At 59.1% G+C, this 20,573-nt stretch overlaps 1 protein-coding gene across 12 annotated transcripts in view; it reads left to right on the top strand.

Annotated features, from left to right (window-relative positions):
- LOC118716123 (DAB2 interacting protein) overlaps nt 1-20,573 on the top strand; it is a 174,968-nt gene that overhangs the window by 149,286 nt on the left and 5,109 nt on the right. For 9 of the 12 annotated variants that reach the window (XM_036432883.2, XM_036432884.2, XM_036432881.2 and 6 more), the window contains 11 exons: nt 885-1,038; nt 2,343-2,441; nt 3,307-3,861; nt 5,480-5,624; nt 5,710-5,854; nt 7,596-7,832; nt 9,296-9,497; nt 11,262-11,440; nt 13,502-14,390; nt 14,999-15,151; nt 17,216-17,409. In XM_036432883.2, coding sequence (XP_036288776.1) covers nt 885-1,038; nt 2,343-2,441; nt 3,307-3,861; nt 5,480-5,624; nt 5,710-5,854; nt 7,596-7,832; nt 9,296-9,497; nt 11,262-11,440; nt 13,502-14,390; nt 14,999-15,151; nt 17,216-17,409 — 2,952 coding nt within the window. The remainder of the gene's footprint in view (nt 1-884; nt 1,039-2,342; nt 2,442-3,306; nt 3,862-5,479; nt 5,625-5,709; nt 5,855-7,595; nt 7,833-9,295; nt 9,498-11,261; nt 11,441-13,501; nt 14,391-14,998; nt 15,152-17,215; nt 17,410-20,573) is intronic. The other 3 variants (XM_036432882.2, XM_036432885.2, XM_036432894.2) reach the window with 3 other exon arrangements.

Below are 20,573 nucleotides of genomic sequence, written 5' to 3' on the forward strand. Positions count from 1 at the left end.
TTCCACGCCAGAGGCTTGGCTGGCTCTCCAGCTTTCCCTGTGCCCAGCCGTGGGGGCAGCTTCCACGGCTATGGCTCTGAGAAGGGACTTGCACAGCTCCGCACCATGCAGGTGCCATCTGAGGCTCTTTCGTGGCCTGTGCTGAGAAACCGAGGCTCAGGGAGGGGGGAGTGACTTGTCCAGGGCCACAAAGCAGGCGAGAATGAGGCCAGATCTGTCAGCCAGTCCGGTCCAGCTCCACTTGGGCACCAGGTGGCATCCACTACCTCTGCTCTTTGTATCTGTGTTGAGGCCCCCAACCCCCCTCCCCACCCCACCCCCGGCATGTGGACCTGTCTGGATTTTGGCATTTGGAGCCTCACTGCCCTCATCTATAAAATGAGTGCAGCAGAGCTCCCTGTGGCTCTCCTGCTTCTATTTGGGGGGGTGGGGGGGGTGTGAGAAAGGGCTGTGTTGGCAGTAATGTTCTGGACGAGGGGGTGACTACTCTGGTCTTGGATGGGACCAGGGCTGAGGGGGTGGGATGGGTGGGGAGCTCAGCTCTTCCCTGTGGGTCTCGGAGTCTGTTTGGGAGCCAGGCCAGACCCTGCCCTGCACTCAGTGCTGACTTTCAGCTCCTGCGTGGCTCACCCTCAGCCACTTGCTCCCATAGAGGCTGAACCAGTCACTCAGTCCTGCCGTGGGCAGAGGGACCGATACTGGGTCTCTGTGATGCCAGCACAGAAGTGCCCCTCCCTCACGTCTGCCTTTAGAGGAAAAGGACTTGGGGGTTGATCACGGAGTGATTGCCTTCCACTGGGGGAGGTGGGAGGGGTCTGGGCAGGCTTCCTGGAGGAGACGGGAGTGACAGCCCCAGCCTGACGTACCTGCCGCCCACCCCCCAGGTCCCATCTGATGCCCAGGGTGAAGGAGTCTCGCTCCCACGAGTCCCTGCTCAGCCCCAGCAGCGCGGTGGAGGCGCTGGACCTCAGCATGGAGGAGGAGGTGGTCATCAAGCCCGTGCACAGCAGCATCCTGGGCCAGGACTACTGCTTCGAGGTGGGTGCCGCGGGGGGAGGCAGGCTCTGGTCGCATCTCCTAGTCAGGCCAGGTCTCAGACCCCGCCCAGAGTCCTCAGTGGCCTTGGCTTTGGGACAGCTGCTGAAAACTGTTCACTGTTCTTGGCTCCTGAGAGACCAGGTGGAGCTTGGAGATGGGGGCTTCGTTCCTCCTCCGTGGGCTCCTTGGAGACAGACCAGCACTATTCTCCCTGCTGGTGTGGGGGCAAGAGCTCCCCAGCAGTCAAAGGGGATAAAAGTCCATGGAGCATTGTTTAAGCTCCAGGGCCTGTGCCTGAAGCCTGCTCCCCCTCCTTAGAAACTTAGAAACCTCCTAAATGTAGTGTGGGATGGTAGAGTGCACCCCCTTTTCTGGGCCAGTCTCCCCCATCAATCTTTTCTGCGCTCGCATTCTGTGACGCAGGTTTAAGAGCAAGCAGAGGGCAGCAACCCCGCCTGGCAGGGCTGTACCTGGGATCACCTGTCCAGTCTCTCCCAGTCGATGGGGAATCTGAGGACAGAGAGGCAAGATGTTAGAGGTCACACCACGAGCCTGAGGCCACGCCAGGACCAGGGTGATGAATGTCGTAGGTGTTCCTGGGAGTTCCTGATTGCTTCTCTCATCAGTCAGATTCCCTGCCCACCTCACCCTCCTCTCCCACCTACAGGGAGCTTACATAATTAGGGCGCTCTCTGATGGAGGGATGAGCCGGGTAATGAAAGTCAGCCATTCGGGGACTCATGGCAACCTCCTGGCCACCCAGCCCCAAGGAAAGAGTGGAATATGCCAGGCATCTGCCCCACCCCTTGTGCCCATTGCTTCTGGTTTAAGACTCCTGGTCCAGCCGGGCTGCCTCTGGGCTCCAACTTCTTTGCCTTGAACAGGGACAGGTTGAAGACGGTGTGTGGGCACTGGTCCACAGCAGTGGGCGCTGTGGCTTGTGCCGGCCCTTGAATGGCTGGATAAGGAGCCTGTTTCCCTTCTGTCGAGCCCTTGGTGCTGGGGACAGTGGAAGAGGAGGAGCCGCTTGGGCTGGGCTTCCTTACCGGTGGGGATTGGAGGATGAGCGAGAGTTCGATGGCGAGGGAGCGTCAGGGTTCCAGGCAGGAGGACCCCAGGCCACGTGCACCTGGAAGCCCAGTTTTCCTTTGTCCAAGCTGGCCCCTAAAAACTTTGTGACCATCACTGTTGTCACTGTCACTTGGCAAAAGATAACCATCAGAGAGTGTCAGCTGAGGACGGAGGTGGTCCTTGTGCCTACACAGGGTTGTGTCCCCATGACACTGTCCTGTTCGGCCCCACAGGTGACAACGTCGTCAGGAAGCAAGTGTTTCTCCTGCCGGTCAGCAGCTGAGCGGGATAAGTGGATGGAGAACCTGCGGCGAGCCGTGCACCCCAACAAGGTAGGCTGCGTCCCCTCTCACCAAGCCCGGGGATTAAGGTTAGACCCGGAGCAGAGTGGGATCTCTGGGGTTGGGGGGGTGGGGAGAACCTGAGTGGGCAGAAGAGTTGGGCCCTGGAACAGGGGTTCGAGATGGCCAGGCTGACTCAGGTGGTGTGGGCCTCTGTCCTCGAAGCTACACCAGGGAGGCGGGGCCAGAGAACTGAGAATGGGCAGTTAGGGGGTTGGGTGCTGGTGGCCTTCTGCCTGGACCTTTTGTTCCTCCTCCCCTGGCCGATTCCTGGCCACCCAACCAATTCCAGCTTAGACCTCTGTCCTGGGAGCTCCACTGGCCCAGCCTGGCGCCCGGCTCTGTGTTCCCGCTGCCCTGGGCTTCCCCCGTCAGGTTCATGGGCCCCAACTCTAATCACTGCTTCTGTGTCTGCCCGCCTGGCTGGCCTGGCCTGGGCTGAGCCTGGTCACGTGACAACACCGCGGGGGTGGTCTGAGCAGTGGTCCCCTCTTAAGTGACTACAGACCTGAGGAGTAGCACACTGGCCTGTGTGCCAAGCACTGTGCTAACTTCTTACTTGTTCTCTCGACATTTGTTCCTATTTTATAGAAAAGGGAACTGATCTTAGATTCAGTCACCTGCCCAAGGCCAGGGAGCTTGTTTGAGGCGGAGCAGAGATCCAGCCTCATGGCCACCAGACTCCAGAGTTATCCCTGGCCGTGCCCTCCCTCATCCCCATCCTGTCGGTGTCTGGCCCTTCCCCACCCCCTTCTGGGGCCCTCCTGGATCTGAGAGCTCCCCCGGCTCTGACCGGGTGGTGGGCCGGCAGGTGGCCGGCCACACAGTGACCAGGGTTCACCTTGTGCACGTGCAGGACAACAGCCGGCGCGTGGAGCACATCCTGAAGCTGTGGGTGATCGAGGCCAAGGACCTGCCGGCCAAGAAGAAGTACCTGTGCGAGCTGTGCCTGGACGATGTGCTCTACGCCCGCACCACGGGCAAGCTCAAGACCGACAACGTCTTCTGGGGCGAGCACTTTGAGTTCCACAACCTGCCGCCCCTGCGCACCGTCACCGTGCACCTGTACCGGGAGACCGACAAGAAGAAGAAGAAGGAGCGCAACAGCTACCTGGGCCTGGTGAGCCTGCCCGCCGCCTCGGTGGCCGGGCGGCAGTTCGTGGAGAAGTGGTACCCGGTGATGACGCCCAACCCCAAGGGTGGCAAGGGCCCCGGACCCATGATCCGCATCAAGGCGCGCTACCAGACCATCAGCATCCTGCCCATGGAGATGTACAAGGAGTTCGCCGAGCACATCACCAACCACTACCTGGGGCTCTGCGCGGCCCTCGAGCCCATCCTGAGCGCCAAGACCAAGGAGGAGATGGCGTCGGCCCTGGTGCACATCCTCCAGAGCACGGGCAAGGTGAAGGTGCGTGTGCCCGGGCCCCTGGCCCTGGGGAAGGCCCGGGGACACACTGGGTTACCTGCTTTTTCCTGTGTCCGAGGCATGGACGTCAGCCCTATAGGGGGCACTGACCAGGTGGTCCCCCTGAACCCAAGTGTGTATCATGGAGTGAGGGGTTTCGTTCTTCTGCCCCCATCGCTGAGGCAGCCGTGGAGCTGAGGGACGGATGGCAGCTTGTAGTGAGGAAGTGAGCAGTGACTTTTCGGTCTGTCGTGGACGCCAAGGGCTTCTCCCTGCCACCCCTTCTCCCTCAGTACAGCAGGAGGAACGGGCTCTGGGAGACAGGAGACCTGGACCAGGTCCGGCCTGGGAGCTGTGGCCTTGGGCAGCCCTGTTTCCTGTTCTGTTCTGTGCCGGTCCCCGCCCTGGGCCCTAGCTCTGCACAGCTCTTCCTCACCTAGCCTGGGCGCAGGCTCTGACACCAGGGAGCAGAGTGGGATCTGCGGGAACAACGAGTACCACTCCATGAGCCCAGGAAGGCCTGGGCGGAGGAGCCGGGCTCCTGCCTCCATGTTCCGAGGAGATCCCAGAGGTCAGCTGAGTGTCAGGAAGGGCTCCTCAGATTATGTGATCCCCAGAGGCAATGGCTTCTTAAATACCCCCCACCCTACCCCTGCCACCATCCCTCCTTTGGCCAGCGGGGCCTCCTGGGCCTCGAGCTCAATTCTGTATTTAAGGGGCCAGGTGTCATGTCAGAGAGGTTCCCAAAGTTCTGTGCACCAGAAACCCTGGTCCACGCTGGCTAACTTTGCTGGTGGCCTCTTCCCTGCCCTTCACCTTCCCCAGGGCCTCTGACCCCTGCCTGCCCTCTTCCCCTCCCCCAAGCCACGAGGCTGGCTGTGGGTGGGAGGAGGGGTCTCTGGAGGGAGGGAGCTCCCACCTGGGCCATGGGAGCAGGTTTACTCTCCAGCCTCCCTCCAGGAGGGGAGATGTGGGCCAGGCTGCCCCCTGGGGTCTGCCCATGACCCTGCCTGTGGCACTAGCGGCTCATCTACTTCACAGCTGCCCTCAGCAGTGAGGAACTGCCGCCCTGGGTTTGCCAGGTGGGCAGTGATGCCACTGCCTTCCCAAAGAAGCCAAGGTTCCTTCTCTCACCGACTGAGGACTGGCTCACTGCCCCCGAGGCAGCCGGATGGCCTCTGCCTCGCTCCTTCTCTGCCGCACCACGCAGAGCAAGCCCGTATCTAGTGTGGGAGACATGGGCATCAGAGCCATGGGTAGATAGTGGAGAGGGTGCCCATCTGTCCTCTCTGGCGTTGATGGTGATGGGGGTGGGGCGGTTCCCTGGTCACCCAGGCCTGCTTAGGGCCAAGCAGGGATTTGAGTCCAGCTAGTTTGGCCATGGGGCAGGAAGCTTGTGTCCATGTGGCATGCTCTTATCCAGGCCTGCCTCCCTGATCCTGAGACCCAGCTGTGACGTCACCAGGCGGCCCTGCCCTCTGGCAGCCCCTGAGGTGGACAGTGCCCTGGGATGGGAACCTCCTCAGCCTTGGGAAGCAGGGGTTCTGGCCGCTGCTCAGAACCCTAGGGTCCTCCCTACCGGCTTGCCCAGGTCCTCCCTCCTCACTGCTTGCCTCCCCAGGACTTCCTGACCGACCTGATGATGTCAGAGGTGGACCGCTGCGGGGACAACGAGCACCTCATCTTCCGAGAGAACACGCTGGCCACCAAGGCCATCGAGGAGTACCTCAAGCTGGTGGGCCAGAAGTACCTGCAGGACGCACTAGGTAGGGAGGGTTTGGGCCGGCGTGGGCAGAGGGTGGGGCATGCCCACCAGCTCCTCACTGCCCCTCCCTGCCCTCCCGGTCACAGGGGAGTTCATCAAGGCGCTGTACGAGTCAGACGAGAACTGCGAAGTGGACCCTAGCAAGTGCTCGGCCTCCGACCTCCCCGAGCACCAGGGCAACCTGAAGATGTGCTGTGAACTGGCCTTCTGCAAGATCATCAACTCCTACTGGTCAGTGCTGCCCACATGCCCTCCCCGGGCTCAGCCGCCCAGGCCTCCCCACCACATCGGGTGCCAGGTGCTGTGGTAGGCACGGGTGCCTTCCTCTCATATGGCTCAGTGAGGGCGCTGTTTCCTGTACAAACAGGAGAGCTGAGGTTCAAGAAGGAGAGGCAGGTAGGCCCGCCTGTGGCCTCACGCAGCTTCCGAGTGGTGGCTCTGGGATGGGAACTCCCTCTGCCTGACTCCACCCTTTTGGGTTCTCCGGCGTGAGGGAGTGTTCCAGACCATGCAGGACACGGGTGTGCCGCGTGGAGAATTGGGCGCAGCGGCAGTCCACGTGTTTGTTAGCGAGCGTGCTCTGTGACTGTGCTGTTGTAGGTTCTGGGGCTGCACAGGGAGTGAGACCGGCAAGGCCCGGTTCGGGCCCCCCACGGGGGTGGGTGAATGACAACCTGAGACCCCTCTCTCCGTAGGAGCTTGGGCTCATGTCACAGCTTGTGATCGGGCCCAGCCGGGGCTGGTGGGTGCCTGGGCTGTAGGGACAGAGAAGAAAGGATGGGGGTCTAAGGAGAACGTAGCTCTGCAGCCCTGAGAGAAGGAGCAGGGCGTGTGGACGGGCTGTTCAGAGAGGAACACAGTCAGGGCCGGGATTGGTGCGTGGGCCACGGCCCGCAGGGCACCTGCTTGCCAGCTGACTGTGTGCAGGGTGCAGCCCTGCTCATGGTGAGGCAGGTGTAACTGTCCTGGGCAGGGACTTGCTGCCAGTGCCGAGTGTGGGTGTTTTCACACTGGATGGGCTGCTCAGATTTTCTCCGGTCACTGCTCCAGCTCGGGACCTGCTTTCCCCTCCCCACTCAAGCCTCACCCCCAGCCATACTGTACTCCCCTTCTTTGGTCACACTTCTTCCCCTTCTCCTTTAAGACCTTCTACCTGGCTGCCTCTGTGGCCTGACTTAGGTCAGCTCACCCTTCTTGGGCATCCTCTGTCCCAGCCCTGATCCCATCAGAGTGGGATTGTGCTTGCATCTATTGTAAATCTGCTTCCTGCACATTCTGGGAGCCCCTTGGCGGGTGGAGCCACCAGCTCAGGGCACACCAAAAGGCCCCGGGAGAGTTCAGCAGAGCGGCCTGCTAGGCCAGGGAATGATCAGAACCAGTGGGGAGGCCCCTTTGCTCCTGAGCTCACCTGGGACCAGCCCGGCCCTCAGGCAAGGTCACATGACCCACGGCACTAAGGAGGTGGGCAATGACCTCAGAGTCTAGAACTCTGAGGCAATGCACTTCCTGCCCTGGGGCCAGGCTGTTTTCACACTGACTGTCCTGCTATCCCCAGGGCGGTGGGTGTGGGACCAGGGAAACATAACTTGGACAATGATTTTCCATTTCCTGTTTCTGGTGTTTGTCAGAGACCCGGAGGCACCTCTCAGTTCTGGGTGCCACGGATAGATGTCATGCTCAGTGCCTGCCCCTGCTTGGGGGTGCCTGTCCCTAGCACTTCCTGAGCACTCGCTCTGCCCGTCCTATGCTGCCTCAGCTCCCCCAGCAGCCCTGTCCGGTGGGTGATGGTTGGATGATGGATGATGGATGATGATGGATGGATGATGGATGGTGATGGGCAGCAGGCCAGCTCATAGCTATCAGGGTTGAAGCTCAGGGTTCCATCGAACACAGAACCAGGTCCCTGCTCTGCACCCACCTGTCCTGGCGCCCTGCCTGACCACCAGGCCCACTCTTGTCTCTTCCTACCCAGTGTCTTCCCACGGGAGCTGAAAGAGGTGTTTGCCTCGTGGCGGCAAGAATGCAGCAGCCGCGGCCGGCCGGACATCAGCGAGCGGCTCATCAGCGCGTCCCTGTTTCTGCGCTTCCTCTGCCCGGCCATCATGTCGCCCTCCCTCTTCAACCTGCTGCAGGAGTACCCCGACGACCGCACCGCCCGCACCCTCACCCTCATCGCCAAGGTGACCCAGAACCTGGCCAACTTCGCCAAGTGAGTGTGGCGCCCCCGGCGGGCAGGAGGCCACGGGGGCAGGCCCCGGGTGTTTCTTTCCAAGCTGGGCTGCACAATGGGCCCAGCTCAGTCCCCCTTCACCCCTTTTCAGAATAAAATCCCCTCCACACCCCGTCCTCCCTCCCCACCGAAGGAACATGCCATTTTGGTATGTTTCCTTAACTTTCAGAGGTGAGAAGACAAGATGTTTTTTCCCTGCAGCATTTTGGAATGAACATTTAATCGTAGGGATTCTCCCATGTGCTGAACATCCATAAGCCTCCGTTTGAGACGGATGACTAATATGCCTTCAAGGGAGGAGGCCCATATTTCCTCAGCCCGTCCCCTGTGGCCGGCACTCGGGCTGTTGCACTCTGTCCTTGTGTAATGCTGTCAAGGATGTCCTTGCTTGTCCAGCACGTCAGTGTTTGGACTATCCCTGGGAGCGAGGGGGCAGGAACGGGAGGGCTGGGTCATCCAGTCGTCAGTTCCGGGCCCCCTCAGTGCTGAGCTCGGAGTCACACCTGGTCCCAGCACTTTGGCGGGGGAGGGTGACAGGAGCACACGGTCTCTCGGGAGGGCCCTCAGCTTGTTGGGAGAGGAGACAGGAGACAGGGAGACACATGCCCCCAGCTGCGTGATGGGAGCAGTGGCAGTGCAGCTCCTGGGAGGGCGTGTGCTATAGGGACAAGGCACCTGGCGTTCCTGAATCTTCAAGAGACAATCAGGGAGAAGTGGGAGACAAGACCCAGAAGGACGCAGGGACCTGAAGGCCAGGCAGGGCTTTAAGCATGGGAGGGGATGTCTGTTCTGGGTCCTAAAAAGGTCAGCTTGACAGCAGTAGGGCAGGGGGTTGGAGGGAGCAGGCCTGGCAGCCGAGAACCCGCAGGAGCGCGAAAGGAAATTGGGGAGGTGATGCAGGAGGCAGGGGCTACAAGGTCAAGGGGTGATCAGAAGACACAGTCAGCGGCCTTGCCAGGTGGGAGGGAGGAGACGACGGGAAGGCTCTGGCTCAGCTCCCTGGTAGGCGTGGTGTCTCCACTTGGGACAGGGAGCCTGGGAGGAGGGCATGGGCTTGGGGATGATGGCGATGACTTCAGACTTGGCCAGGCTGGGTGCGAAGGGAGATGCTGTGGACACGCGTCTGCAGGCTCAACAGAGAGGCCTGGCCGAGCACAGATTGGCCATCATCTGCCCCCTAGGCCTTGGAAGCCTGGAGGGAGAGAGGAAGGAGATTGTGACCAGTAGTGAGAGGGGAATGAGGGCCACAGAGCACTCCAGGTCCTGTGAGAAGGGGTCCAGCACAGGGGCCCTGAGGAAGGAGGGCCGAGTCTCAGCAGGGCGGCTGGCTATGGAGTTAGTGGCCACGGTGGGTGAGGAGGGGTGGGGGCTGAGGGCCGGTATCTCCGAGGAGGAGGGCGCCTGGGCGGGCCTGGGTCGCTCACCCCGCCTGCCCCCTCCAGGTTTGGCAGCAAAGAGGAGTACATGTCGTTCATGAACCAGTTCCTGGAGCACGAGTGGACCAACATGCAGCGCTTCCTGCTGGAGATCTCCAACCCTGAGACCATCTCCAACACCGCCGGCTTCGAGGGCTACATCGACCTGGGCCGCGAGCTGTCCAGCCTGCACGCGCTGCTCTGGGAGGCCGTGAGCCAGCTGGAGCAGGTACCATCCACGGGCAGGGCGCAGCGGAGAGCGCTCCTGGGGGTGCAGATCACCAGCCGCCCGGGTGCTGGGGCTCAGTTCCCACTCAGGCCCTGTGGAGGCACAGGCTGGGATCTCTGGGCCCCGCTTCCCTGGTGGGGAGGGCCGTGCTCGCTCGCCAGCACATGCAGGAGGGCGCCCGTTCTGGGTACTGGGCTTTGGCTGTGTCTCTGTGCACGCGGCGCTGAGTGGGTATCAATAGATTCCCCGGATGAAGGTGTGTTCCCCGCCTGTGAGAAATGTGACCAGATTTAGCTCTTTCTGCGGAAATGTCCTTGTTCTGGGTTCTAAGGGCACCGTAAGAAAAAGACCAAGTATGCTCTACTGGACCTTCAGGTGCCGGGCAGGAAGTTACAAACCTCCCTACAAACCTCCCCACAGTTGCCCTCGGCCGTCAAGTCAGTTGTAATGGTTGTTGCCCAGAAACCCCTGAAATGGCTGCAGCCACCGGAGTGTGCCCTCTGCCACCCGGGGCTCCACTCCCTGCCCCCAGCAGCTCTGCCCACAGTGGACAGGTCCTTGGCCTCCGGGAGGTTTGTTGCTTCCTGGGGCTCCGGGAGGCTCCCTACTCCGGTCCTGTCTCAGAGGAGAGCACACCGGGCGCCCGGGGCTGCAGCCTGTGGGTGTATCCTCGCGAGTTCGGTACACAGGCAGGCACAGAGCTCTCTCCCTGTTTGGACTGTGTTAAAGGGAGAATGTAGGTGCGCGCTGCAGTGTGTTTCTCACACTCTGTGTGGATGTCTGCCCCGCGCCTGTGACCTTGCTGACGGCCACAGACTCTCCCATCGTGACTGCCGTCCATTTCATCGGCCCCCCTGTTGCTGGACACTCGGGTTAGCCCAGCTTTTCACCACCAACAGATGCTGCTGCAGTCATTTCTGCTCATTTTTGTCCACTGCCCTTTGGCTGTGAGAGACATGGCGGGGAATGGAAACCAAGGCCGGTCACCCCAGTGCCTCCCCTTCCTGAGCCCCTGTGCCGGCCCCGTATCGACACACGGTCAGCAGCCGTCACAGCTGACGGGGCTGCAGCAGGACTGAAATGTGGCGCTTTGCCTCCCGAGTCTCTCTGCTCTGTTGATGACACAAGTTTTCGCATTTTCTTTTGCACAAAGTCCTACCTGGAAGCCAGTGCCTAAGCAGTGAAAGCAGAGTCCCCTTTCCTGAGCTCGGCCCCACAGCCTGGCATCCTTAGCACCTGTCAGTCTTAACCGTGGCAATGAGGCGCTGCCTCTGCCTGGGCCTCCACTTGCTAATCGTCTGGCAGGCACATGGTGGTGCCTGCTCTGTGCCTGGAGAGTCCCCTGGGTCTCGGGTGTTGATGGGTCAGGCCCCGCCCCACCCTCTGGAGGAGGTGATGTGGGAGGGGCTGTCCCAGGAGCCTCTCAGAGGGGGATGTGTGGGTGCGAGAAGTTCTGGATTCCACCTGGGTTTTCCTCCCCGAGGCAAAGTTAGGATGAACCGAGGGTCAAAGGCTAGGACTGGCTCAGCGTTTCTCCTTGTGGGCCTCACACCTTCATCTTGGAAATACTTGTGGAGCTGGTAAATATGTAATTTGCACAGTCCTGGCTCTCCCCCTCCCCCCGACCTGCTGGATCTGACTGGCAGGGGAGGGGTCTGCTTTTCTGCCTGGTTCCTCGCTGTTTTAAGCCACCGTGGCTGCAGCTCACTCGGCCTCTCCAGATGGCCCCAACAGGTCACATCGCCTCTTCGTGTGTCCTTACAGAGCATTGTATCCAAGCTGGGGCCCCTGCCCCGAATCCTGAGGGACGTCCACACGGCACTGAGCACCCCGGGCAGTGGGCAGCTCCCAGGGACAAACGACCTGGCCTCCACGCCTGGCTCCGGCAGCAGCAGCATCTCGGCTGGGCTGCAGAAGATGGTGATCGAGAATGATCTCTCCGGGTAAGAGCCGCCGGGTGTGCTGGGCATTGTGGGGTGCACGTGCAGACAAAATGCAGCCCATCTGCATGCAGGCTCAGGTGGGCAGGAGGAGAAACAAGCTGGTGAGCCTGGAAACGTGTGGTGCAGGCCCTAAGTAGCGAGCCTCCATTTAGGAAAAATCAGGGAAGGCTGCCTGGGTGAGGTGGTTCTGTAGTTTTGAGCTTTTTAGCATGTTAGTAGTTTTGAGCGTTTTCATTGATGGAAAAAGCATTCTGGGTAGAGGGACTAACACAAAGGCAACAATGTTCTGTTGGAGAACAATTATTGGTTCCCAAGTACCTCTAGGGGTGTCACAAATACCGGTTCCCCTGGTATTTGCTAGGCCCAGTCCGAATCTCCAAAAGTGGGGCACAGGGGTGTGTGTTCAGCAGGAGTTTGGGCAACTACAAGGCTTTAAGGCTGGGTGCTCAGGCCTGACCCTCACTCTAAGCCCTCAGCCTGGGGCAAAATAAATTCACTCAGTGGAGAAAGAGGGAAACATTCTCTAATATTGATATCAAAATGAGGCTATTCCTTTACAACAGGTGTTTTTTATTGTTGTTTTTTTTAAATATATTTTATTGATTTTTTACAAAGAGGAAGGGAGAGGGATAGAAAGTTAGAAACATTAATCAGCTACCTCCTGAACACCCCCTACTGGGGATGTGCCTGCAACCAAGGCACATGCCCTTGACCGGAATGGAACCTGGGAACTTTCAGTCCGCAGGCCGACTGACTATCCACTGAGCCAAATCTGTCAGGGCAACAGGTGTTTCTATTGACCCCTTTATGCCTCCCTTGTACACTCCCCTCCCTACCAGGGGCCGCCTTGGACCAGTTGGTGAGGATGCGGCTGGGCCAGCGGAGTGGGGAGTCAGGTCTCCCCTGAAGGTGGTGGCAGTGATGGGCTTTTAAGTGGCAGAGGGTGTGGTGCACAGACCAAAAGCTACTTCTCAGGTCCCTGAGTCTGGGGGTTCACTCATGCAGCCTGCCTAGTGAGGCAAATCTAGTTCAGGTGGGGACACCTTGGCTGAGAGATGGCAGGACACGTGGCTTTGAGGAGACCTCACCAGGTGTGCTGCTGGCATGGGTTCTCCAGCTCCACTGCCGCCTGCCCACGTCTCCTCAGCCCACAGTGCTGTCACGCGGGCACCGTCTGCCCTGCAGTTAGTACTTGGCACTTCCTCTCCATTCCAGGCTAAGCCGACTCTTACTCCCCTTCCACGCCCATGGCAAAGCCTAAAGTCCTTGCCGCCTCCAGCCCCCTCAGAGCCCTTTTCACCCCATAACGTTCCCTCCCAAGCCTGGCTGGCCCCACTCCTTTGTGCCTTCTTCCAAGGGGCCACATTCGGGGAGGGCCCAGCCTGCCACTGCAGGGCAGCCCCTCCGCGCCTGAGTCATGCCTTGAGGATCCTCCTCTGATTCCGCGTTTCTAGCAGGAGCGCCCGCCTCCGCCCGCCTGTCAGTCAGTCAGTCAGTCAGTCAGGGGAGGGGCAGCAGGAGGCTGGGCCGGGGAGGCTTTGCCAGACCCCACCTCCGTTCTCAGGCTGATCAGGAACCAGAAGGAAGAGGCAGAGAGAGCCCTAGTGGCTCTGAAGTCGGCTTCCTCTGTGCAGGACCCCGGGGAGCAGAGAGCCACTGCGTTGTGGGTTGGGGTTCAGCTAAGGGAAATTTCCAGAACATCCTGGCCTCGACTGCGCCATCATCCCGAGATGCAGCCGGCCTGCCACTAGCTGCGCTGGCCCCTGGCACAGGTTCTGTGCAGGAGCTGCCACCTCAGCCAGCCAGTCCTCAGTGGCTTCCGCTGGGGTCGGCTGCCCAGGCTGTGGGTTTTGCATCTGGGCCCCAGGACTCTCCCATCCTTGCTGCCCCAGCGCCTCCCCTCCCCTCCCTGCCCCGCCCCCCCCCCCCGCGCCCCCCAGCCTTGGCTCCGGCGCCAGGCCCGGCAGCTTGGCTGGGGGTTCTCGGGTTGGACCCGCCTTGGCCGCACTCACAGTTCTTCTCTTCCCCCTTCTTTCCCTGTGTGTGCTTGTCTCCCTGCAGTCTGATAGATTTCACCCGGTTACCGTCTCCAACCCCCGAAAACAAGGACTTGTTTTTTGTCACAAGGTCCTCCGGGGTCCAGCCCTCACCTGCCCGCAGCTCGAGTTACTCGGAAGCCAACGAGCCCGATCTTCAGATGGCCAACGGTGGCAAGAGCCTGTCCATGGTGGACCTCCAAGACGCCCGCACGCTGGACGGGGAGGCGGCCTCCCCGGCGGGCCCCGACGCCCTCTCCGCCGACGGGCAGGTGCCCGCGACCCAGCTGGTGGCTGGGTGGCCAGCCCGGGCGGCCCCCGTGAGCCTGGCGGGGCTGGCCACGGTGCGGCGGGCGGGCCAGACGCCGACCACGCCGGGCACCTCCGAGGGAGCGCCGGGCCGGCCCCAGCTGCTGGCGCCGCTGTCTTTCCAGAACCCTGTGTACCAGATGGCGGCCGGCCTGCCGCTGTCGCCCCGCGGCCTTGGCGACTCGGGCTCCGAGGGCCACAGCTCCCTGAGCTCCCACAGCAACAGCGAGGAGCTGGCAGCCGCCGCCAAGCTGGGAAGCTTCAGCAGCGCCGCCGAGGAGCTCGGGCGGCGGCCGGGGGAGCTGGCACGGCGGCAGATGTCACTGACTGAGAAGGGCGGGCAGCCCACGGTGCCGCGGCAGAACAGCGCCGGGCCCCAGCGGCGGATCGACCAGCCGCCGCCCCCGCCGCCGCCCCCGCCCCCCGCGCCCCGCGGCCGGACGCCGCCCACCCTGCTGAGCACCCTGCAGTACCCTCGGCCCTCGAGCGGGACCCTGGCGTCGGCCTCGCCCGACTGGGCTGGCCCCGGAGCCCGGCTGCGGCAGCAGTCCTCCTCCTCCAAGGGCGACAGCCCCGAGCTGAAGCCCCGGGCGGTGCACAAGCAGGTGAGTGCTGCGCGGGCGGAGGGCAGGCGGGAGGGTGGTCCTCCCCATGCCGTGCTGCTCCTCCCGGTCATTTCATCCCCCTCACCCAGCTGCCATCCCATGCTGAACGGTGCCACATTCGGCCCCAGCCCACTGCATACACCCCTCCCCCCCTTCCCTGCCCCTGCTGGCCTCTGCCTCAGTCCCGTGAACCAGGGACACCGCAGCCTCAGGCTCCCTCTGCCAGTTTCCCCCGAGACAGCTGGGGTCAGGGAGAGGGAGGGGTCAGTCCATCTTCAGTTCTCAGCCTGTGGATGCCCTGCCTAGGGTAGGACTTGACCTGTGACCTGCTCGGAGCTGGCCTCCAGAGCTCAGCTGCCAGGGGCTGCACACGGTGCATGGAACTGTCCTGCTTTGGGTGGAGCGCCTGGTCTTCTCAGGCCAGCTCCCCGTTCTCACCGGCGCTTGAACTGTGGGAGCCGCTGCTGCCTCCTTAGGTGCCCGGTCAGCTGAAGGTCCCCTCCCTTCTCCCGTACCTCTGGGCCACATGTTCTCGTGGCTCACGGGTGCTGCTCCCACCTCCTCCCTCCCCGCTGCCCTCCAGCCCTCACAGCTGTGTTTCATTGTAGGGCCCTTCACCTGTGAGCCCCAATGCCCTGGACCGCACAGCTGCTTGGCTCTTGACCATGAACGCACAATTGTTAGAAGACGAGGGACTGGGCCCAGATCCCCCCCACAGGGATAGGCTAAGGAGTAAGGAGGAGCTCAGCCAAGCAGAAAAGGTAACGCTGGACCCTGTCAGTTCGGGACAGGGAGGGGCTGCATCCCTTGGCAGCTGGCAGGATTCTCGCCCTTCGAGACCTCAGTGAAGGGGCACTGCTTGCTCCTGCAGATGGCCAGTCCCCTCTCAACCCCTGATTTCAGTCAGTGGGATCTGGAGGAAGAGCAGGAGGGATGTAGTTAGACCCGAGGTTTCCCACACGGGCTGCACGTGAGACTCTGTTGGGACTTGCGGACTGAGGGTGCCAGAGAGGGGCATGGAGACCCTGAGGGAGCCTCATGCATGCGGCGGTGGAGGCGTGCGTCCCCAGGCAGCTGGAGAGTGCCCCAGCCAGGCCCCCTCCGCTCTGGGCTGTGCCTGCCCCAGGCCTGGCTCCTTTCCCAGTCCCCTTCTCCTCCGGGGGAAAAAGTGGTTCTAAAATACCCACGTGCCACCCACCACCCACATCTGACACCTGGTGGGCAGTGGGTGCCTCCCATTCTCCCAGTGGTGTGATGGCTGCCCTGGCCATGGCTGGTTCTTGTCTCCTGGAGGCCAGAGCCCAGGTCTACCCGAGCAAGGCCCAGGCAGCGGTCACCCCCTCTCTCACTCTAGGCCACATGTGTCAAACACAAGGCCCGCGGGCCAAATCCGTCCCGCCAGGCCTTGCAATGTGGCCCGCACCGCGCTGTCATCACTGCACTCCGCTGCGTTTCCATCACAATGACAGTTTATGACTGTTCAGTAAACCATTCGGCCCGCGATTTAGGCTGGATTTTAGATTTTGGCCCCTTCTCTGATTGAGTTCGACACCCCTACTCTAGGCCCCAGGCAAGCCTGTGGCAGCCTCAGGCAGGGCCGTGGAGGTCAGCGGCAGCTCCCTCTCTCTGGCCTAGGGCGAGGTCCAATCCTGTGCTGCATGCCGCCCCCTCCCTCTCCCCGTGGCCCACCGCATCCACCTGCTTTCTCCATAATTATGTGAAGGGGGCATGGGCACAGTGCTCCAAGAGCCACAGTTTTGCTGGAGAGCGAGGAGGGCCAGCCTCACCCCAGGCTCCCGCGTGGACCTGGGGCCGGGCTCTGTGCCTGTCAGAGGCTCAGATTGCCATTCGCGAATCGCAAGGGTGGCCTGCACACTCCTCGGGCCGGGCTGGCGTGCCCTCCTTCCTCGTCGTCCCTTGGCTGAATGAGCTGCTGCTTCTCTCACCCTCTTGCTGCTAACCTTCACAGGCAAACCCAGGAGCCTGTCCCCTGAGCTCCCTGGAGACCTGGTCCTGCCTCTGGCAGGCCCCCCTCTCACTCCTCTGGCCAGCTGAGCAGGGGTGGGCGGAAGATCAGGAGCCAGGCTCCCCTGTGGGTCCAGCTTTGCTTCAGGGATTACCTTTGAGGTGGATCTCTGGCTTTGCTGCCCTCTGACCTCGGGCCAGTCCTTTGCTGTTGAGAGAGGGGCTCCTATTGCCTGGTCTCAAGGAGAGGCCCTTCCTGCCTCCCCAGCCCCTGACTCCGGCCTCAGCCTGCCTCGCCCTCTGTTCAGCCTGCTCAGCCTCTAGCTTGGTGCTTCTCTTGCTGCCTTACCCGTCCTTGACTCCCCCAAAGGCTGAGCGTGCTGTGCCGAGTCAGAACCAGAAAGCCAGGCCACCGTGCCCTTGACCTCTCCTTCCCCCCACCCCCTCACTTCCTTCCACCGCCACCTGGCTTTAGGGGTCAGATAGAGGCCGGGCGGCTGGATCTTATCCCACTGGTCAGTCACTCGACTTTCCATGTGACTGGGCCACTTGCCTTTGGAGCCTCAGTTTCCCCTCCGATAGAGCCCCCATCTCACAGGGAACTGTCAAATCTTCTTAACCTTTATTTGTTATAAAAAGCTAAAGATCTTAAATTTACTTTTTGAGTCTTCACTCCCTTCACAGTTGTAAGGTCAGACTAGGGAGATGGGAGCATCTCCTCACTGAGACGGGAGCTGGGGTGGGGACAGTCCCTGGGGCGTTCCGACCTGGGTCCCCTCCCGCCTGGGTGCCTGCTTGGGCTCACGCGGCTGTGCTCTCTGTCCCGGGTGCTGTGCCGTGGCACGCTGCCCTCCTGGCAGGACCTGGCAGTGCTGCAGGACAAGTTACGAATCTCTACCAAAAAGCTGGAGGAGTACGAGACCCTGTTCAAGTGCCAGGAGGAGACGACGCAGAAGCTGGTGCTGGAGTACCAGGCGCGGCTGGAGGAGGGCGAGGAGCGCCTGCGGCGGCAGCAGGAGGACAAGGACATCCAGATGAAGGGCATCATCAGCCGGTGAGGGTCCTGCTCCCGCTCTGAGTCCAGGCCCGGCCCCACCCTGCCCCCTGGGAGGCTCCGGGGAGGGGCTGGCCGGCTGCAGGATGAGTGGAGTGTGGAGACAGGGAGGGAGGGTGCCAGGTGCGGGGGGACAGCGTGGCACAGGCCTGGAAGTAGGGGGGAGCCTGGAGTGTGGGAACCCCACAGAGGACAGTGTGTGCCGATGGCAGAAGGCAAACCAGGCCTGGCGGAAGTGAGGGCCTCCGAGGCAGGTCTGGTAGGACCTGTGGGCCCGTGCAGAGCCCCACTTTCTCAAGGGAGTGCAGAAGCCAGATCGGAGGTGCCAAGGAAGACAATGAGGACCCAGTTCAGGGCAGGAGAATAGGAATGAATGCCAGTTACTTTCTGTGGCTGAAGGTGGGAGGTGAGAGGGAGGAAGGAGACAGAATAATCCAGACTTCTACCAAGAGCATCTGGGTGTGTCATGCTGCTAATTACTGAGAGGGGGAGCTTTGGAAGAGAAGCAGTTCAGGTGGTGAGGGAGAGGGATGGTGATGATGCCAGTGTTGGGTGTATTGAGTTTTAAGGTGCCTCTGGGTCATACAGAAGATTTCGGGGGAGGAGCGGGGGGGCATTGATTTTAATTCTGGCTCATCTTTATCGATGGTTTGTATCAGATTCTGTGTTGATCGCCCCTTCCTCCCACCCACCCCCGCTTTTGAGTAGGGTGGCACACCTTTGTGTCTGTGGGCAGGGAGTGCAAAGTGTAGCATCCAGGCCAGCCCACAGGGTCCCAGTCCTGGAGTTGACTTCCTTATGACAGTATTACAGGTACGAGAGCCTGTCATCCGGACGGATTTCACAGGAGAGCAGCAGCCAGGATGTCCCCCAGCACAACTAGCTTCATGCTAAATTTATTCACTACAAAACCCTCCCCAATTCCTCCTATTTAGACGGCCTGTGTTCCTGCTCCTAATCATTGTTTCATCTACCTCCGGGTTTGTTCATTGGAAAATGGTTAGCGTGAGCAGAGGGCCTATAGCCAGGGTCACTAGAAACCCACTGTCCAGTTGACGGCCAGCTCTGCTCTTGGCTCTCTTCACATGTGTGGTCATAAAAATGGAGTCACTTTCAACCTAACCACCTCCTCTTTGTGTCTGTTCTCTGAGAGGTGCATGCTTTCCTAAATTCAGTGGTTTATTTAACACATATACTTCTACTAACCAATCCTGGCATATTTCCTCACTAACGTAATGTCGATTAGGTTGATAGTGTTGTTCAAGTCTTCTAGATCCTTACTAACTTTTCCACTTGTTCTGTCAATTACTGGGAAAAGGATATTGAAGTTTCTAATCATAATTATGAATTTGTCTATTTCTCCTTTTATTTCTGTTGGTGTTTGCTTTACATACACTGAAACATTATTCTTAGATGTACACACATTAGGATTGTTAAGTACTTTGATGAACTGACCTCTGTATTATAAAGTCATCATCCTTAGCTCTCATAATATTCCTTACTCTGAAATCTTCTTTGATATTAATAAAGCTGCCAGAACTTTAATTAGTATTTGCCTGGTATATTCTTTTCAATTCTTATACTTTTAACCCTTCTTTTTGTTTCTATATAGAGTGAATTACTCTTACAGACACCCTATTGTTGGTTCTTGCTTTTTATTGGATAAGTTTCTGACTTTTAATTGTTTAGACCACTTACATTTAATGTAATTATCAATATAATTATGTTTAAACCTATTATCTTGCTACTATTTGGGCTGTTTTATTTCCTTTTTCTGGCCCTCTTTTGTATTATTTTTATGATTCCATTTTGGTGTTGCTTTAGGACAGGAGTTAGAAATTTTCTGGAAAGGGGCAGGTGATAAATATCTTCAGCTTTGCAGGCCTTATGGTGTCCTTTGCAACTATTCGACTCGGCAGAACTGTTTGTGTGGTGTGGCTGTTGACAAAAACAGGCAGTGGGCCTGCTTTAACCTTGAGGATATACCAGGCTGATACTGGCTGTAATGATGGGCGCCCTGTCGTTATCTGTGTTCCTCTGTATTTAGCATACCTTTTCCTCTGGCTGTTTGTAAGATTTATTTACTTATCATTGATTGCTGTGGTTTTCTTCACGTTTCTTGGGTTTGTTGAGCTCTTGGATCTGTGGGTACATAGTCATGACTCCTCAGTTTGCTTTCTGGGACTCCCATTGCACATATATTGGGCTACTTTATATTGCCCCACCTCCCACTGATTCTCTGTTGTTTCCTTTCTTCTGTCTTTTATCTTAGATCATTCCTATTGCTCTGTCTTCAAGTTCTCTAATCATTTCTTCTTCAGTATTTAATCTGTTAATTTTATCAGGACTTTTTTTTTTAATCTGCTATTAGACTTTTGCCTCAAGACTTTGGTTTAATTCCCATCTAATTCTCATTATGCTCATGCTTTTCTATATTTTCTTGAACATGTGCAATATATTAGTTGTTTTAATGTCCTTGCCTACTAATTCTCTCATCTGACATTTCTAAATCTGTTTTTACTGATTAGTTTTCTTTCTTCCTGGTTATGGGTTATGTTTTTCTACTTCTCTGCATTTTTGGTTGGCTGCCAGACATTGTGAATTTTACGTACGTGCTGGATGTTTTGTGTTCCTTTAAATATTTTGGGCTTTGTTCTTGGACACAATGAGGTTATCTGGAATCACTTTGGATTCTGCTGAGGCTTATATTTACACTTCGTTGGGCGGGTCCTACACAGCCTTTAATCAAGGCCCAATCCGGCAGTTTCTTTCTGGGGATCCGAGGGGAGGCCTCCTGGGTTAGCACGTCTTTCCACCATGCTTGGAAGGAACATGCACTGTTCCTGGAGTGGTTTTGTGAACTTATAGCGGTTCTTGTCTCAGCCTGGCTTTTTCTCACAGGCATGCAGACCATCCTCAGCCAAAGCCCTAAGGGGGACTCCTCAGGAGACAGGTGGTCCTCTCTCTGCATCTTCCTCCTGTCCTCACTGTCCTGTGACCCCAGCGCCCCATCTCCTGCCCTCCCTGGGTCTCCTCCATTCTGCAGTCCTCCCTCCTTTTGTTTGGCCTGGACACTCCAGGCGCTGAACAGGGCTCACACTTCCTGCTCCTTTCTTGGAGGGGGCACAGGACTGTGCCGCCAGTTATTTAGTATCTGGAAAACT

This window comes from Pipistrellus kuhlii, unplaced genomic scaffold (assembly GCF_014108245.1).
Source record: "Pipistrellus kuhlii isolate mPipKuh1 unplaced genomic scaffold, mPipKuh1.p scaffold_m20_p_12, whole genome shotgun sequence".
NCBI classification, from domain to species: Eukaryota; Metazoa; Chordata; class Mammalia; order Chiroptera; family Vespertilionidae; genus Pipistrellus; species Pipistrellus kuhlii.